At 36.3% G+C, this 19632-nt stretch overlaps 1 protein-coding gene across 5 annotated transcripts in view; it reads right to left on the reverse strand.

The window, feature by feature from the left end:
* Window positions 1-19632, reverse strand: part of SCAF11 (SR-related CTD associated factor 11) — a 62966-nt gene that overhangs the window by 15304 nt on the left and 28030 nt on the right. For 4 of the 5 annotated variants that reach the window (XM_036889639.2, XM_036889642.2, XM_057491675.1 and 1 more), the window contains 5 exons: window positions 19502-19583; window positions 17023-17180; window positions 7798-7875; window positions 4612-4712; window positions 2983-3044 (listed from right to left, as the gene is read on the reverse strand). In XM_036889639.2, coding sequence (XP_036745534.2) covers window positions 2983-3044; window positions 4612-4712; window positions 7798-7875; window positions 17023-17180; window positions 19502-19562 — 460 coding nt within the window. In that variant the 5' untranslated portion in view covers window positions 19563-19583. Of the gene's footprint in view, window positions 1-2982; window positions 3045-4611; window positions 4713-7797; window positions 7876-11707; window positions 11879-17022; window positions 17183-19501; window positions 19584-19632 lie in introns of those variants that run through there. The other variant, XM_036889644.2, reaches the window with a different exon arrangement.

Here is a 19632-nt window from a genome sequence, read left to right on the forward strand (position 1 = left end):
TAGCCTAAAACTGGGCAAAGTCCTCTAACACAAAGCCTATTTAATAATAATGTGCTGAATAGCTCATGTAATATATTGAATCCTGTGCTGGAAGTGAGAATCAGGACGGTCCTGTGGGTGCAGAAAGGCTGGAGGTGCCTTGGCCGTGGGCCCTCGTGATGGCCTGGCTGCCTGGGAGCTGCGGCGGCCGCCCCCGCCCAGCATCACGAGGGAGGGTCTGACCGCACATCACTGGCCCGGGGAACATCAAGACTCAAAGTTCAGTTTCTACTAAATGTGTATCACTTTCACACTTTATACATCAAACAATGATTAAGTTGTAATTTGAAGATGAGTGTCTTATTTGCTTAAGGCGTGGGAACACTCAGATTTCTTCAGAGCACCTCTATGTGGTTGCAGAACAGGCATCTTACATGTCCAGTGAGAATTCCTGACTATATTCTCCCGAACACTCTCGTACCAGCCCTTCCCCTCTCAGTAACTGGCGACTCCCCTCTTTCTTACACCCCACAGCCAACCCACCAGCAAACCCTGAGGATTTAACCTTGAAATGCAATGCACCCAGACTCGAACCACTTCTCACCACTTCCACTAATACTTCCTAGCTCAAACATCACCACCTCTGGCCTACCTGGTATCTTAGACCTGAGACTCCTCCTGCCCTCCAACGTTCTACTCGCCCTCTAACAGTGAGAGTCACCCTTTAATGGTGTGTCAGGAACACACTGCCCCCTGAAAAGGCTTCTCTCCTCATACAGGCCCTCCCGACCAGTGGCTTCCTCCTCCTTTTCCATCTCCCTGACTCAACAGTTGTAGTTACACTGACCTCCAGCTATTCCTTGAACAATCGAGAATCATCCTGTCTCAGGGCTTGTGTACCTGCTGTTCCCTCGCCTGAAACACTTTTCCCTGAGATGTCTTTATGGCTTAATTCTTCCTTCTTTCAGACTGTTGTTCAAACTATATCCAAGAAACTTTCTTTGACCTCCACAAAGTCATCACCCTTTATTCCTTTACTCCTCTTTAAAGCTCTCCTCACTACCTGACACATCACACATTTATCTTTTGTTGTTCACAGAAGACACTCTCTGTTAGCAAGCACTCTGTCTCTTTTGGGCACTTTTATACCCCTAAGAGCCAGGGCTTGGCACAGTTTGCTGAGTAAGTTCATCTCAATTCCCTTTTGCTCTTCTAGTACGAAAATCTCATACTTAAGTATGTGCTGAGTATGGATTTAGAAATTAACCTGAGTAATTTTCATTAAATGGGATACCTAAATACAAGCTAGTTATTTCATCAAGTACATATTTCGATGCAGGGAGAAAAACCAGCCATGTTAGATTTGTTAAACTCTCCGAATGAAAAGCAACATCACAGAAGAACTAAATGGGTAATCGATAAGCACCCAGTACCCCTTAAATCAATCCAGACTCATTCAGTTAAGACATTTATTCATAATTGCCTCAGTACTAGTACTATTGCATTACCCAGTCACAGAGTATAATGAATATTTCTGCCTGCCCCAAACCGACCGACCACACGACTTCAGGCCTTGGACAATTTTAAGCTGGCAGGAATAGTTTTTTTTTAAGAACTACAATTTAAAATTAGCTACTCAATGTTAAGTTGGCTTAGGATGTCCACTGAAAACTTGTTTAGTATTTCATATTCTGAAGAGTAAAATAAAATTTCAAATCCAAAGGAATCAGATTCTTACAAATGACCTTTGCTACACCAAAGTACTACAGATTTAACATCTGCCTATGTTTCTCTGTCTAAAAATAAGACCAGGATATATATGTTTAAAAGAAAATTGCAGTAGTCTTAAAACTAACATAGTGAGAGCAGGGCAAATCACCTCGAGAATATGTCTCATTTAATCTTCTTCAACAGTAAATCTTATCTCAGATCCTAGAGCTACCAAGCAAAGGGTTCCCATAAAAAAGGATGCTAACTTTCAGCAGTTAACAGAGAAAAACAAAGCTCTGATTTCTAAAGTTCTCTGACAAACGAAAAACGCTTATCTAACCATTAAAGTCCTTTTAGTGCAATTTCACTTTAATAGTAAATTATCAAAGACAGAACATTTATTAATCTGTAAATCTGGGATCTAGAAACCTGAGAGATGATGATGAGTCAGAAAAAAACAATAACTACCAAATTTAGTAGAATCAAAATGAAGTTGATTTTCGTTTATTTTCAAGAACAATGAAGTCAAATTCTATCTATAAATAGAAATTCACTATAACCTAACCTGGAAAATAAATGTTTACTTTCCTCTTTGCCAACAGCTCACAGTTAAGTTGTTTTTGAACAAAATAAACAGCCTGAGCTCCAAGGAGGGGGTCACAAAGCCCTGCAGAATGGGGCAGAGCCATTTCGCTGGGCCCTGCCTGGCAGCTTCCCTGAGCAAAAGACAAGGGCTCACCGGGACACTAACTGTCATGCGGATAAACAGGTAAGAGGTGATCAATATCCAAACAAAGCTTCAGATCAGGAGTGTGGGGCCAAACCACAACTTGCTCTGGGGGCTGGGAATTTACCGCCTCACTGTCCGGCCACCTTGGCCACCACGTAGTTACAGGCCCACGGGTGTATTTCCCCTTATCTCCCCTAAGCACTTCTGCCACATGAGGGCTAACCACCAAACAACTGGAAAAGTTTCTCTTCCTTTCCACACACACACACACACACACACACACACACACACACACACACACTCTCTCTCTCTCTCTCTCTCTCTCTCTCTCATTCACTCACTCTCACCCTCCCCACTCCAAGCTGAGCATAAAAACAAAATGGGCAGAACAGCATAAATAACTCCATTAAAGCAGCATATGGAAGACTGAACACAGTGTACAGAGCTCAGCAGAGTTCTGTGTAGAACTATTTTCCAAACTAAAATGTTACTACTAATAAAAACTTTGGCACAAGCATTAAAGAAACAAAAAGATACAAAACACAAGTAAAAAAGTCACTTACTATGCATCATCTTCAAGTCATAAAGTTTTGTACTTAATAGATCTTCTCTTAAGAATTTTTTTCTGCAAACATCAATAAAGAGGTAAAATAATTATGAGAAAGTTGTCGTTTTGCTTATTTTAAATTCAGTGCCAACCAAAAGGAAATCTGTTCTGCACTGAGTTTGAAGTTCTAGCAAGGAAAGCACAACTAAATGCCACTCCCACCCCAGAAACCACAGTGGAGGTGCACTACCCAGCAGCAGCACCGCCTCCCTCTTTCCCAGGAACCAGTAGTCTCAGTCTGAGAGGCGGCAGGGTTTCACTGCTTCGAAGGGAGGGCAACACTGAACGGAAGTGTCTGCGTGCTGGAGTCAGAAGCATGCAAAGACCTTGGCTGCTAGAACCGGTGTGTGACCTGGTGCAGGTCAGGAGTGGGGTGAGGGGACGGCTGCATTCTCAGCAAAAGCCAAGAGCTGGGACAACCCTGAGGAAGTGCAGGACGGGCTGCCTCAGGATGAGCACCTGGGACATGGGCTGTTACCTACTTTGTAAGTGTAAGTGCAGGAGTCAAAGCCGACTCGGAAACAGTTAAAAAGTGATGGAGGTGAAATCTGCTCTAGTGCAGTTATGAACTTGGGCTCATGGGGGTCTTGGAAGGCTGGTCCCTAAATCCCTTAAAATTATATACAAAGTTTTGTCTGTAAGTATGTTTTATGACCTGCTTTTTCTGGCAGAAGGTATCTGGTAGATTTCTTTAGACTCCCAAAGAAGTCCATAATTTCCCAAGTCAGTATCTGAAGAGTTACAGGGTCATAAGCCAGTGGCATGGGGCTACTGGCAGCTGTTTGATGACTAGGTAAATTCACTCTCTGAAGAAACTGGTATGCTCATGAAATGTACTAATGAATCACAGATTTAAATATGACTTTGACAATATATTGACTTAAGAAAACAAGTTTTGGACAGCTCTAAATATATTTCAGGTCAAAACAGGCTTAAATTTCTAATACACTAGAATATTTTTTAGGTATTAGTAAAAAATTAATTTCCAGTACACTATTCAGTTAAAGAAAACGTGTTAAATGCCTTAATTGCATCATATCAACACAGTTGAAACAAATCCAAACAGATTAAAAATTTTACATGTACGCTTCGGTTACGGTGGAAGCCAGGCTGCTAGGCCCCAGAGAGGCACGAGGGCGACGTCAGCAGATTCTGCCGCAGCGGCCGTGGCACTGTGCTAGGCACCACCATCCGTGTGCCCACAAATGAGGGCGCTGCTCAAAGTGCAGCCTGTGCCCCAGAGCCAAGCCACCACTGATGTCTGATACGTACAGAAATGAGTAAGCAGTCACAAAATTTGATAGAAATTTTACACTGCTGTATGTAACATTTTTATTTTATACAAATTATGATCTAAAACAGGAAAAAAAAACTAAGAAAAACCAATTCATTAAAGATAGAGCTCAAATAATATATTCTCAGATTTCAGTTGGTCCTTCCTTAAATGATCAAGTGTGTGTTTTAGGTAAGTAAGTAAACAAATTTGAACCCCACATCATTAAAAAAATTGTATTTTTTTTGTTTCTTTACTAGCTATCTTCTGGTTCTGCACATATGTATTCCACTTCTAAAGTTCATCACCGACCTCATACAGCTTTTAGAATTTTCATGACAGGAGAGCCGTTTCTTAAAAGGGCTTTCATTTTTCTTGTCTTTTGTTTCTCTCAACTGTCTTTTTACTTGAACCTATAAGAAAAGCAAAATTACCTATTTAGCGTTACTCCAGTACCACCACAGATGATAACCATTAATTCTCCTGTGAAAGGGCAAGAAATTAAAGCAAACAAAATTAACTGAATTACAGTGTAACCCAAACACATATGCTTACTCATTCAAACATGCTAGGCTATAATCTTAGTAAGTGTGCTCAGCTCTGGGGAAACAAAACAGTGAAAGACAGGCATGTACATGAGCACTTTATTCATAAGAGACAGATGAGCACACGTCTGTACATACTCGCAGGACTGAGAAATTTTAACTCTATCTGAGGATATCAGAGAAGACTTTAATGAGATGATTTATAAGAGTCTTACAGAATGAGTAAGAATATGCCTAAAGAAAAAATATTCTAAACAGAGGGAAGAACAGTTATAAAGAACAGTGAGAAGCCATTGCAGTTGGGTGAGAAAAGAATAGCAGGATATGAAGATGATGTAATGCATTAGGATCAGACTGTAATGGGCCTTGAAAGAGCAAGTAATTCTATAGGAATCAGAGAATAAATGGAGTTTTTAAAGCAAGTAAGATATCAAATTTGTTTTTCAGGATAACTTTGACAGTGATGTAGAGAATGAACCATTAAGGAGGGACTATAAAAGCCAGGAAACCAGAAGAAATCTTTCAACAGAGCAGATCCACACTGTCTGAGACAACAGTCATGAGCCACGTGCAGCTACCAAGCGCTTGAAATGTGGCTCACATGGATTGAGATATCCTGTTAAATGTAAAATACACACCAGATTGCAGACTTAGAACAAAAACAAAAGGTAAAATCTCTCAGTAATAATTTTTTAGAAATATTCCATGTTGAAATGATACATTAGATATGTTGGATTAAATAAAATATATCATAAAAACTTATTTTAACAGTATCTTTTTACTCTTTTAATGTGGCTACTAAAAACCCAAAGTGGCTTGTAGTATACTTCTATTGGCAGAACCAGCCTAAATGACAGCATGAAGGCCTGCAAGGTGCTGATAAGAGAGAAGTGAAAGACACTGTGCAAACACAAGCAAAGATGGGGGGGAGAGAAAAAGTGGAAACTTCCAGATGCATTTGTTTGGTGATGTGTACATTTCTTTGGTATTCTAGATGGAGATGTCCAACAAGTGACTGAAAATAGATCTGGGAGAGTGACACAATTTTAGAAGCCACACAAATCACAGGCAACACGTAAAGGTACTGAAGTAGTTGTGAAGACTTGGGGAGAAATCCAGAGAAAGAGCCTATGAGGCGCCCCAGTGAGGGAAGAAAAGTGGGGATGGCAGGGAGATGGCAAAGGCTGCTGCAGGGTGACAGGCATGAGCAGAAGTGGATGTACACAGCCACAAGGGCAGGAAAGACTGGCCAATAGCATTACATGCAGATGACCGTGAGAATGGCCGGTCAGAAGGTTATTCTGGATCCTTGCGAGGAGGGTTTTAGTGTAAAACGAAATGTCAGAGGTCAGTCAGTGTTCAGTGGTAGTTGAAAAGCAGTTGCCGACAGGGAGCTTGCAAGCAAGTAGTCGCATTCACACCCAGCCGGGGAGGAAGAAGACAGAGTAAAAGTATCCAAGAAGGAAAGGCCCCAAGACAGTACTGAGAATATGTGGATAACATTACATGTGAGAAATGCCTCTAAGTTGACAAAATTAGATTAATACTGTACCAAATTTTTCATTTAAGTACAAATGTTATTAAATAAAACAAAGTTTTATTCCAAGCAACAGAACAAAATTTTACAGGAAATATCTTTGGAAGTTAGTTCATGCTAATAAATCTTTAGCAACATAATATATATAGTCTGGAAAAACAGAGAACATGCCTTTCAGAGAAGCCATGCTTTAATTCTGACTATGATAACACATTATATTGTATAATATCTTTTAAGATACATCCTAACTTGCATGGATGTCCAAAGTTACACAATTACAACAAGCAAAAACACTTTTTACAGGTCATTTATCTGAACTGCAGTCTCCTTAGTACTTTATGTCCTTGAGACCCATCTGGTAAAAATGTATCAAAGCAAATACAAATATCTACACACAGAATGTGTAATGCTTGAGCAGCTGTTACTGCTTCCCTACCCCTTCCCACCCTCACAGAAGGCCACCAAGCCGTCAGGGACTCGCACTGCCACGTGAGCAGTCTGTTCTTCCTACCAGTGACACCACATAAGTATATACTAAGTGTCCTCCTTTTACCATCCACCACTGTGACTCGTCCACGACACCTCAGGAAATCTCTACATTTTACTTAGCTACTCATGCTCCTTTTCTCTCTCTCATTAACTCAGGATTATGTTCTCAATTAATTTTTCTTCTTTTATTGGTAAGCCAAAATAAATGTGAATACAAATCATGATCATGGCTCAGAAGCACAAATGACGCCGATGAGGCATGTGTGAGCACCTCACGGACTGAACAGGATTGAGCATTACAGTTCAACTCTACTTAATAAAGGTATAAAGCCATCTGCCACACCAACCATGAACCTGGCAAGGCCCTCTCAAAGTCTCCACAAACCCTTTATCCTCCAATTAAACTCATTTTCCTTCAAGCACCAGCATTTAAGAATAAAGATATCATTTTGTATTTAGCTTTATTGACTTAATATTCTCAACATTATAATGCTTTTTATGAGACCATAATTTTCAGGTACTTTGGACTTAAATTTTTGTGGAGGTTGGTCTTTGAATCTAATAGTCCATTTCAGACATTTTTTTCAATGGGAAAATGTATTCAAAGCACTATTCAATTAATCAATATATGTTTTTGAAATACAGAAGTCTTTACACTAAAAATATTCTAAAAATTAAAATACTCTATAATTAAGACTTAATGTGAAACCACCATGGATATGTTCTCTTTAGTGTTCAAAGAAAAGAAAAAGGTTCAGAATTGCTTATAGAAAAGTTGGGGCTTGTCATGTTGAGGAGGAATGTTAATCAAATATTAAGACTAAAATTGAATAATTCACATTTACATTCAAATTAGACATCTATTAGAGCAAAATGTCTCAACTAAGTTTATACAGTTCATGTTACAAAATAAAACCTAAGCCTTACCTTAACATAACCTTCCACTGCATTCAATTTAAACACTGCCTGAAAAGGTTTTCGGTCAATAGGACATGAAGCCAGTATCTGAAAAATGATTGACAAATTATAACTTTACAGATGTTTCTTTGGTATAGATCAAAATTAAATTGTAACAAATGCATTTATTACATTTATAAGAAGTTTTCCACCAGAACAGGGAACAGAAAAATATTTTTTCTTCTTCAAAGATAAAGATGAAATACTTTCTGCCTGTATGCCACAGAATAATGAATACCTTAAATTTGCTTAATTCAGACATTTACTGAGCATCTACTGTGTGCTAGATAAGCGGACTATGACAACGAAAAGGGTAAGATATCTGTTACCAGGATAACACCTATTAAGACCTGCTTGCCTGGCTTGGAGCTACCAGTGTAATGAAAGGAGAGCTGGGCTGAAATCAACAGCTCTGTGATCTAAAGCACTTGGGCAACCCTGAACAGCTGACCATTCAAACCTAGTAATTCCTTTTACAGGAATGGCTTGGACAGACCCCTTCCAGATTTTAATATTCTGTGACTTAATATTTCCTCCAGAATTAATTATTTTGAATAGACTGTTGTACCAACAATAAAAATGTTTTTAAAGATTTGAAGAGAATGAACAATTCCTCCAACCCTCCTCTCAGCCACCTGGATGCCCTCCCAGAAGTAGCCATATCTATTTGGTGACATCCAGGGCAGTGCATATACACATACATATCTTTAATTTAAAATATAGTTAGTTCATATGCTGCACTGAATTTTGTTTTTTTTCTTATATTTTTAAAGTTGGTTTGTATTAATATTTCACAGCTGCCCCATTCTTAATAGCATAGTATGGTGTAGTACTTCTAATTTACATTTCCTTTTATATGAGTAAGGCTGAGCATGTTTCATATTTTTAACGGCTATTCAAAGTTCCTTTCTTTAAGCTGTCTATTCATGCCCTTTGCCTAACTTTTTTATTAGGTTGCTGGTCTTTTTCAAATTGAATTGTATGTATTCTTTACAGATTAAGGAAAATTGTCCTTTGATAACTTGTGATTCTAAATCAACTTTGTTTTGATGTAAATATATTTCCTATACTTTCAAAAGTATTATCAACTGTAATTGAGTTTCTCTGATGATACTATTAAATATTTATACAGGAAGGGGCTTATGTTACTTAAATAATTTAAGATGGAGTACATTATCTACTAGATTAGGAGGGAAGATTCTGTAGTTAAAATACTGAAAGAAAATACTAAAAGGTGATATTCTTAAAACTATGGCTATAAAAGTAAAACATGATCTTAACAATAGTCTATAAGACTGTAAGATAGTACTGGAATCTGGATAAGTTATCGGATATTCTCTTGTGACAAAATGTTGTTTTTTGCCTTTCTGGTCACTGGCACATATCAAAATATCCTTGTACAAGTTAAGTACAGGTAGATCAGATTGTGTGCGGCCCTTGATCATATACATTTTCACAAAGCTTGTGAGTCACTTTGGGAACAGCCAAAATGTAAACTGAGTTAATTTTTACACTTTAACACATCTGAATTAGGAAATGTAACCTTAGTATTATATTAACATTGGTTCAGACTGGTAGAAGCCAGCTGAGCTTACACTTCCAAGTACTGTGGTGTGGATTCTGATGCCCTTTCCCCCCCAGAAAACTGGCCCTTAGAAGCTTTGCTGCTAGTACCAACAAAGCCGCCCGCATCTTTTTAAAGTGCTGCAAACAGCAATTCTAATTCAAAGACTCAAAATAACTGTGTGACTGTTGCTTACCACCGTTAGCATTTACAGTATGAAATTTCTTAGACTAAAGGTTATATTAATAGTTATAAGTCAAAAGAATAGTTGAAAATAAAAACTTTCAAGTACTTATTATTTTTACCCAAGTTTCAAAATGTCTTTATTTCTAAAGGTAAATTTGGATAAGCATTCATAAAAAGGTAAAGCAATAAATGAAAATGTTTCCTTTAATGTTGTTTAAAAAAACTATTAACAGATGTGAAGAGGCTCTGAAATTTACAATCTACTTTCCTATCTCATCCTTCTGTATTAGTTTTATTGAGCAAGCTACACAGATGCTCTGTCTTAGTTACCTTATTTGTGAAAATGAGGTAACCACAGAACTTATCTCTAACATTTTTTGTGGGAATTAATGGAATTAATTATCACAGAAGAATGTATGGCATATACTAAGTATTGTATAAGGCCTTCTAAACATCAACTACCTTCACTGTAGTAACAATAAAAAAGCTTGGTTCATTCACAAAAAGATAACCCAAAATATGACTATATAATATGACTATATAAACATGTTAGAGACAAGTTCTTGATGATGTTTGGTTGGAATTTGCAAAGTTCATGAAATGGAAATTAAAGTATTTCATTTTATTAAACCTCTTTCTATGTGTAACAACTAAGATCCAAAGAAAACAACTGTGTTAAAGAAATTTCCTCTGTATCAGATGCACTCAATCTTTCAAAAACTCAAATTACACAATCTCATTGCCTTGTTAAATTTCCTGCTGACATCAGCTAAATGGCACCCTTTTTTCAGACTGACAGAGTTTTAACCTGAGCTGTACCATTTTGATCTATTTAAAATAACGGGGTTCTAGTAAGATTTTTTTGTTCCTTTTCCCTTAAGCATAATTGCAACAGATTTGTCTAAGGTTTCATTTGAAGAAAGGGTTCCACTGTTACTACAAAAACAAAAGGAAGAAAAGAGAGAAAAAGTAACAGTCAGAAAACCCTTTATCATCACAACCCATATACATTTACATTTCCTAAAGATAATCTAGTTGATAACTACAAAATAAATTTACAGATTTTCTTTCACTAAGGGTCAGACAATAGAAAAATTTCACAACCAAGTTATCCTCCCAGTGAAGGAAAGAGTATGTCGGGAAACAAGCTACCTACAGTAGACCAAGGTCTTTGCTATATGCCAAGGAAGGACATCTATTTCTGACCTTCCAACAGTGTAAGCAAAGCACCTGAGAGGGGAAACAGAAAGAAACTCAGTTTTCCTACGTCTTCATAGCATACGTCAGTAAGTTAAGCGTGACTAAGAAGAATTTAATGAAAAAGAAATCAAAACAGATTTCTTAAAATTAAGTGGATCTTTTTTTGGTTAATGTGTACTGTAAGGAAAGTATTAGGCTACTTTAAGAAAATGCCAAAGTTCAAGGACATCATCATTAACAGATACCAAAGCAAAAATTACACAGCATGATAATCAAATAGCTTTAATAGGAAAGTTTTATGAATAGGTTTTAAAATATGGTTTGCACTGGCCTAATTTTAAGGCCTTCTCAAGGGCACTTCACCCTTATATCCAGCATATACCCACTCAGAAAACACCAAACATATGCTAATTTTCGTTTTTAGAGTTACTGTCACCAAACTAATTTAGTTTTTAAGTTCTGTGGTTTTAAAAATTCTCATTTAAAATGAATGTAGAAAATGTTTAATACATTTATTCTGCTTAAAAGTGTGATTTTAGTTGTGAAGAAAATAATCCCAAAATTTGTTTTCCTTATATACAAAAATACCCATACCCTTTGATTATTCAACATTTTGATTCCTTCTATACAACAAAAATACCCTTCAATTATTCACCTATTTAAATCAATATGACTTTCATTTCAATCATTTTTAAAGTATCCAATTTAGTTAGTTTCATAACCAAAGCAGACCAACACCACCACCAACTTTGTGATATAACTACAAAATTAATAGAATTTGATCACTGCTTTACAACGTAACGTGTATTTATAAAGCACACGTGAACGCTCTGCATTAAGGTTATATCAGAGGCAATCAGAGGTTATATTAAAGAGGCAGCTTTGATAGAAAAAAATAATAATCTTCCTAATGATTTCAGTAAAACATACCCTAGTATTCTGAAGCGTTGTAAATTCCCAGCTCAGACAAACCCATATTTAAATGTAAGACCAGGAAACCTTCCTTATTTGGGAATTCGGGATCCTTGATCTCTTATTATTTATTGCTTCCTGCGGCTGCTCTATCCTCAATCACAAAGGCTGCCTACAGATTAGCCCCTCCTAGAGAGAGAGAACCAAGTGTCAAAGGTGAGTGCTTCAAGACTACATCTCAGTACCTCTGCTTGTAAATTGGTTTGTCTGGTCACAGGAATGTGCAGAACATCTACATCTCTTACTAACAGAGCTTACTAACAGAGCACATATAAAACTGCAGTTCAAAATCAAATACATATGACTTAAGGAGGCATACCGCTAGGGGTTGATGCTTACTTTAAATGTATCCACCAGGACCTATCCTTTCTCGGTGATGGTTCCAACGTACCTAGACTAAACCTCCAAAGAGTTCTCACCTGTAGTCAGCCTACATGTTCCCTGTCACACTTAACCAGCTTTTTCAGAACAGTCCTTGTTAATTCATGTTATCAAACTGTGGTTCTTTATAACTTCCAGGTATGTATTCTTAAGGACAAATGGCTGTCAGAAAATTAACACCAAGAAAGCACTTTATCTAACTACTCAATGGGAAACCTTTCATGTTCTCGAAGATACATTACAACAGTTGGGTAGAATCACTTTTAATTTCTTTTGAAATTTAATAGTTAAAGACTTTTTTTCTAATATAAAGTAGAAGATTCTGTAAACTACCTGTGTGAATCATTTTACAAATTCTGACACTCAAAATTAGGCTATACAGAAATACACATTAATTTACACAACTGGTAAAAACAGAGTATTAAATGAAAATGTATCACAAATCTGCTTTAGGTAATGAGTGTTCAGAATATAAAAATACTCTTTGCTCTACAAAAGATTTTACCAAAGGATTAATCCTTAGGGTAAAACAACGGGATTTGGGACAGTCACAGTGCGACCTTTCTGACCCACTTCAAGGGTGAAGAGACACAGCCCTCAATCACCCACTGCATGGGCTGTAATAATGAAATGAAGTGACGTACTTGACACTGTTTTGTAAATTATAAAGATAAGGACTAACAGTGGTGCTCCACAGACATGTGTGAGTTATTATTCACAGAGAACTACATAATAGAGAGGTCTGGTTTAGTTCAGGAATAAAGAAAAATTAAAATTTTAGAAAAAACTGATTGAAAAAAATCCAGACAATAAAGCTTTGCTGAATTGTCATGTACTGAAAAGTAATCTAATCACCCAAATGTGTATATGTCTACCCACTGCACAGGAGGACACCTGTACATAAAACACACCAGCAGTCAAGCTACATATCAACTGGTCATATTTTGAATTTTTACCATGTATTATTAATTCAAAAATATACTCCTCACCTGCCTGCACTGAACACTGTGGTTTGATTTCTTCAGAACTGTGTGCCGCCATAGCAAGGCTCTTCATTTCTGGTCTCATGAAAGAAAATATACCTCTGCCAGCTGTCCGATTTTGATTTCATTAACCTTACTTTTCTCAAACTGAAGCTGTCAGCATTTAATACGAAATGGAGGACTGAGACAAATAAGTTGAGGAAGGATAACTTACTTAAAATAGGAAAATTAATCACATTAAAAAAATAGGCCAGGGAAACATTTTTTATTTCATAAAAAGAGAAAAGAACCCCAGTGGATGTCAAGAACCTCCTAATCACATATATTTTATGTCCCTTTAAATGAAATAAAATAAAAATTCTTAAATACTTCAAACATAAAAATTTTCCAAGTCCTCAAACTTTGAACTTTTAAGGGCCAAATTTTTAACCATTCTTGGAGACCTGCCAAATCATAAATTCTATTTTCTTAACCAGTGTGTGTGTGGAAGGCTATCTTCTCATCTACAGGGCATCATAATTATGATCAGCTGTCACTGCTCCAAATATGTCCGAATTCTCCAGCTTGCACCTTTCCAATTATCTGTTTTGAAATGTGCAAACCAAGATGATCAAGAATAAACTTACATGCAAAATAAAACTTTTCAATATGTTTTTTTTTTTCTCACAGTATGGATGAAATAAATAACTTTCAGCATGGTCGATAAACTTTAATGGATTGGCTCCACACATATTTAATCAGTTCAAAGGCCTTTTTTTGTTTAGTTTCAATTCTCAGCTCTAATATTAATGCTTAAGTTAAAAAATATTTAACTTTCTGAGTCAATGGCTATGTCTTTGTTTAGTTCAATATTCTATTTCTACATCATCATCACTTTATAAACAACAGACTTACCACCATGAGTTCCTTGTAATTAAACAGTCGTAGTAAACATGCTTAATTTCAATTTGTTCTAGTGTTCCCAACAGCAGGCAGTTAGGCTGTAGGCCATGAAGACACCACAGGTTCCATTATTCTGAATCCTTTTGCCTTGGGCAAAGTGAATTCTATGAAATACCTAGACACTAAATTCAGTTACTTATCACTTTGAAGTCCTTACATGGTTTTGTTTTAAAAAACCGTAAAACCAAAATTTTAGAGCTTGAAGAGACTGAAACTAATTTTGAGTTTGGATAATGGTATTTTAAGAGCATGCAAACTTTCAGCAGCATGTCCAAAATAAATATACTTGACCACTATATACATTTACTTTACTTGTTTCTGACGGGGCGGAAATTTCTTCAATGCCTAGAGTATAATAAAGTAAATAAATGAGTCCTTTTGGTTCCTGATATACATTCTGAGTAATATTTCAATGAGCCTTGAGTACAAATCTCAGTTCAGCTGAATTTCTGAAAGACACATAAGATTAGGAAGATAAGCCTAAATACATTTCGTACTTTTTTTATTATGTAGATTTCCAGCCTCTGTAAAACTCATTTTGATTTCTATCTTTCTACCAGAAGTAAACACTAGTAAAATTTTAAACTATGGATCAATTTTTAAAAGTAATTTTAATTTCAGGCTATTCCTTGAGGTGTTTAGAAACAAATTAGAGTTCAGAATCCTTGCTGTCTTTACTATCAAATAAACCTTAACATAGTAATTTAAATGAATGAATATATGAGAAAACCTTAGCATAGGGCCTGGTCAGTTAGAAGAAATGTAGATGCTTATTCTAATCATGAAATCCAAAGTAAACTGCAGGCCTCTCTTTAAAAACAGAAGGGGGCTGGGGAAAATTAGAGAACTTAATGACTAACGGCCATGTAAAAAAACACCAGTGAATCAGAAACCTGATTCTATTTGTCAAAGCACATGAACACTTCAAAACACATCTAATTTTTATCTTACCAATTAACGACTCAACTGAAAATTTATTTCAAAGCCTAAGTAATTTTGTTAACCAGTATTTATTTATTATTTATAACGAACAATATAATAGTAGATTGTGCTCTTGTTACTACTCGACTTAATGGTTTATTTAACTAATGGCTAATATCCCAATTAGGGACAACGAAATAATTCTTAATATTCTGTTTATTCTCCGCTTTCAAGGTCAATTATTTTTGTTTAAACATCATCACAACTCTCTCCCCACCACACCCATCACAATTTGTGGTAGTTCAGCTTAAGTACAGGTAAGTACTTTCTTTTAAAAACAATCTGGTTTCAACAAAATGTTTCTATCCAAAGGAGAAACATAAAAGAAGGAAAACATTACATACAAGAAAGGTGTTGCCTTCAGCACTATGAATGTTATTAAGTATTTTCAACTTAAAAACACTCAACAAGCTACAAGCACAGGGAAGCCGAATGCTGTCTAGCAGAACTGAGCATGCGCACAGTCACCGTCGCTCGCTCCACCTCCTGGACACGCTCCAGAGAAAGCTGGGACCACGGCAAAGCTCACACTCTGTGAAAGGTGCACGCAGAATGCAAGGAAGGATAGACCATGTCTGTTTTATATAGAAAAACACATATTTCGATTACGCTGTTCAACCTCACAATATATGGTCACTGAATACAATCTTATCAAAGCACTGAACAGAACTGAAGGCTTCTACCATCTAGACTACTGATCGCGCTTCTCTACTGGAAGCAAGATCTCTTCTGTTTTAAAAATATTTAGCCACAAAGCAAATCAACATGCACTAAATTCCACAGATGAAATCTTTAGTTGGGTAGCAGAAAAAATTCGTATTCTTATTTCATAAGTCAATGTTCCTGCAAATACACAGAGACTTGCAATTAATTAAGATAAATTCAAAATACTTTTTACCAAAATACATTTTTCCTGTCTTTAGACCCTCTTGTCAAAGACCAGCTTAGGTTTAAACCCAACTAGAACTGTTTATGAATCCAACTGGCACAAGTCTTCCCTCCTAGATCTTGGCCATGGAGTCAGTTCAGTTACATTCTCCTTCCACACTATTAATGACGTTTACAGCACAGAACTTTGAAACCCCCAATTTGTAATAAATGATTAATACCAATGTGCTTAGGGATGTCAAACAATTTGAAATCAGCTACTGTTAAAAATATTTTTGAGATCTAATTCCTTTACTAATTTTTACACACTGAGAAACTACTAACTCAGAATGTAGCATGACTAATAAGACAAAGGATTTTTATTTCACAATTCAAAACAATGGGGCTTACAATGAAGAATATTCACGTAGGAGTATCATGATCTACTTGGCCCAAACTGAGTCACCTTAAATACAAAATGTCCTGTTTCTTAGTCATTTATTATCTTTGAAGAACCTCAGTAATCTAACTACTCAGACTCTGAAATTAGTTCATAGTAAGTTAAAAAAAAAACAGGAATTAGGAACTGCAGTTCTAAATTCACTTCTCTTAATCTATGAGATCTTGTTCAAGGTAAAGAACACAAAATCCAAGTTTCCTCATCTGTTAAACGGATGGACAGTACTACATCTGCTCTGGTTATCCCACAAGGCTGACAGAAAGAAGAAATCAAATAATCTACATAAAAATTTTCTGAAAAATATAAAACACACAGCAGAGAGTAGACAAATCTTATCTCAAGAGGGTCAAGAACACTTAAGATGAATTAAGGCATTTCTAGCAGGAAAAAAATTTTAATCTGTTATTGCTATAAAGTTAAGCTTTTTTAAAGATACGCATTTAAAAATTTTTAATCATAAGAGAACAAAAAGCTGAGTAAAAGAAAATTAGAAGGAAATATACTGACAGAATTTGAGTAACACAGGAAAATTTGTCCAAAATCAGGGAAAACACATTGCCATGTAATAATTTATGAAAGGTGGCATCAACTCCTTAGGTGTAATGAAAATCATGTTGGGGCACTAAAATACAGTATTTAATACTTAATCTCAGACTCACCTCTGCCCATTTAAGAATACAGGTCATGCAGAAGACGTGATTACAGCTTTCGGGAAAACCAACTTCCTTCTCTAATAGGCAATTAAGACATATTGGACACCTGTCAGCTTCACTGTACCACAGACCAGTAGAGGCAGTATTCTCTTTGTTTTCTTCACCTATAAAGGAAAGCAGCCATACACTCTTTCAAGTTCTCCAGACCAATCTGACTTATGTTTATGGCAGTATCATGGACTAGATATTCTAAAAAGCCCTACCATTATGAAGTAATTAAATCTTAGATACAGTATGACAAATATACTACTTGTACACAATACCCCCAACATTTGCTAATTTGTTTTTTTTTAATGGGACAGTGAAAATAATTTCAAAAGTTTAATTTTAAAGTAACGGTCACATGTTCAAAAATTCCAAAGTAAAAAAAGTTAGTGACAAATTTCCCACTCAAATCTACCCCATCCATCCAGCTCCACCCAGTGCAGCAAGAACACAACTATTCCTCTGTGTCCTTCCCACTATGTCTAAATGCAAAGACAAGCACATCTTAACACATATCCTTTCAAGCCTCCTTCTTCACATAAATGCCAGAACATTTTACAAACTAGTCTCCATTTGTTTGTTTGTTTTGACCTACTGATGGACATTCACTTGTCTTCAAACTTTGCCTATTACAATCCTGCAATGAAAGACTTTGTCATTTCACAGTTTTAATAGTGTATCTATATGATAAATTTCTAAAAATGGAATTGCTAGATCAAGTGTACATACACATTTGTACTATGAACAGTCACTGCCATGAGGGTGTGTGATTTTAAGGCCCACCAGCCATGTAACTGCCATACAAAAGCATGCACTGGTGACTTGGAAGTAAAAAAAACCTCCAAAGTTCAACAAAAAATAAAGAAGTAAAGAAACGATCAATTGAAATGTGAACAGTATACACGAAATGGGAAAGGTGGGATCATCCTGTGAGTAAATGTCCACACTAGTGTTAAGATCTAGAGACTAGTGCTGAGGACCCCAGGTGTGGAAGTGAGTCTGAGAGGCGAGAGTATTAAGCCAAGGCTCTCACGTGGGGCTGGCGTGGTCCCAGCAGGGCTCAGAAAAAGCAAACACGAACCCTCTGCAGGAAAGCATCCCCAGGCGCAAAGGATTCCAAGGATTAAACTGGTCAAATAAGAACTCAAAATCCAACATCACCAAACCTACCTGAGGAAGCTTTCTTAATAAAAATCAGGCAGGAACAGGAACTGATTTAGTTTACTTATTTTTCGTATTTGTATCTTGTATGTTACATTTATTACAAATATATCTAGACACACACTGGCTTCAAGTGTCAAAATTTCCAAATACTACAGAGAATGATTAAACAGCAGATTAGACCCAGAAGAAAAGAGTATTTGTGAACTGGAAGAGAAATGTGAGGCAACTACCTACATGGTAAGAGACACAAGGAGCTGTGACCTATGAGCAGGAGGCTGGGAAATGAGGCAGAACAAAGTTCAATACTGACTGAAGTCCCAAAGAGAGAATAAAGCTGAGGCAACAGTTAAAGCAGTAAAGGGAAACAGTAAAACAAACCACCACAGACACACATCAACAGATAACAGGACACACCAGGTATGCTCAACAGGACAAATGAAAATAATTCGTCCCAGAAACAAGTGGCAAAACTTCACACCTTCAAAGACAAAAACGTTATCTTAAAGCAAGAAGAGGGAAAAGACAGGTCATCTCCAAGGAAATGGCACTTGGCTGAAAAGAGATTGACAGCAAGAAAGAAAACCAGATATTGTCTAAATAGTATCTTCCAAGTACTAACAGAAAAAATAAAAATAAAAACTATCATTTAAGAATTGTGTATCTTTCTTTGAATGGTTTTGAAGAAAATATACAAAAAAACTAGGGCATACCGCCCACAGAATTTCACTAAAAGAACTTCTTAAAGTTTTTCAGGAAGAAGAAAAGGAATGGAGAAGAAAGAAATCCCCCCCACTTCGAACATTGTCTATCTGAAATATTATGTAGTTTGTGGTGTTTGGGGAAAAAAAACAAAAACCAAAGTGATGACTGACTATATCCTAGAAAGCCAAGTAGGACGGTCAGGATTTAAGAGCTCCACAGTTCTTCCACATTTGGCAATGAAGATTTAAATATGAACTTCAGAAACAGGAAAACATCAACACTGTTTTAAAAAACAAATACAACAAAAAGATATATAATTCCTATACCAGTAGGGAGTAAAAATTTAAGAAGAAAAAGAGCTCACCAAACCCAAAACCTTAATCAATCAAAAATAAGACATGGAAGGAGAGGAAAAAATGTGTGCACTTGTTCAGGCAGCTCATTTTAGAATTCAAGAACAAAAATAAGTAAAAACAAAAATCTTCTTGTGTATTTTGAAATGTAGAGAAATGAACAATCTGGAAACACTAAGGTTTGTTTTCAACACACAAACTTTATAAAAAGGAAAAGTTACCTTCCATATCTTCACACTCCTGATCTCCCACATTTAGGGTATATACAGTTTTCTTCTTCATTTCTCCTTGAAAAACGGTTTCCTATAAGATCAATCATAATAGAGAATTTTTATGTTTCCTAAAAGTATCA

Source organism: Manis pentadactyla, chromosome 14 (genome assembly GCF_030020395.1).
Source record: "Manis pentadactyla isolate mManPen7 chromosome 14, mManPen7.hap1, whole genome shotgun sequence".
In the NCBI taxonomy this organism is placed as follows: domain Eukaryota; kingdom Metazoa; phylum Chordata; class Mammalia; order Pholidota; family Manidae; genus Manis; species Manis pentadactyla.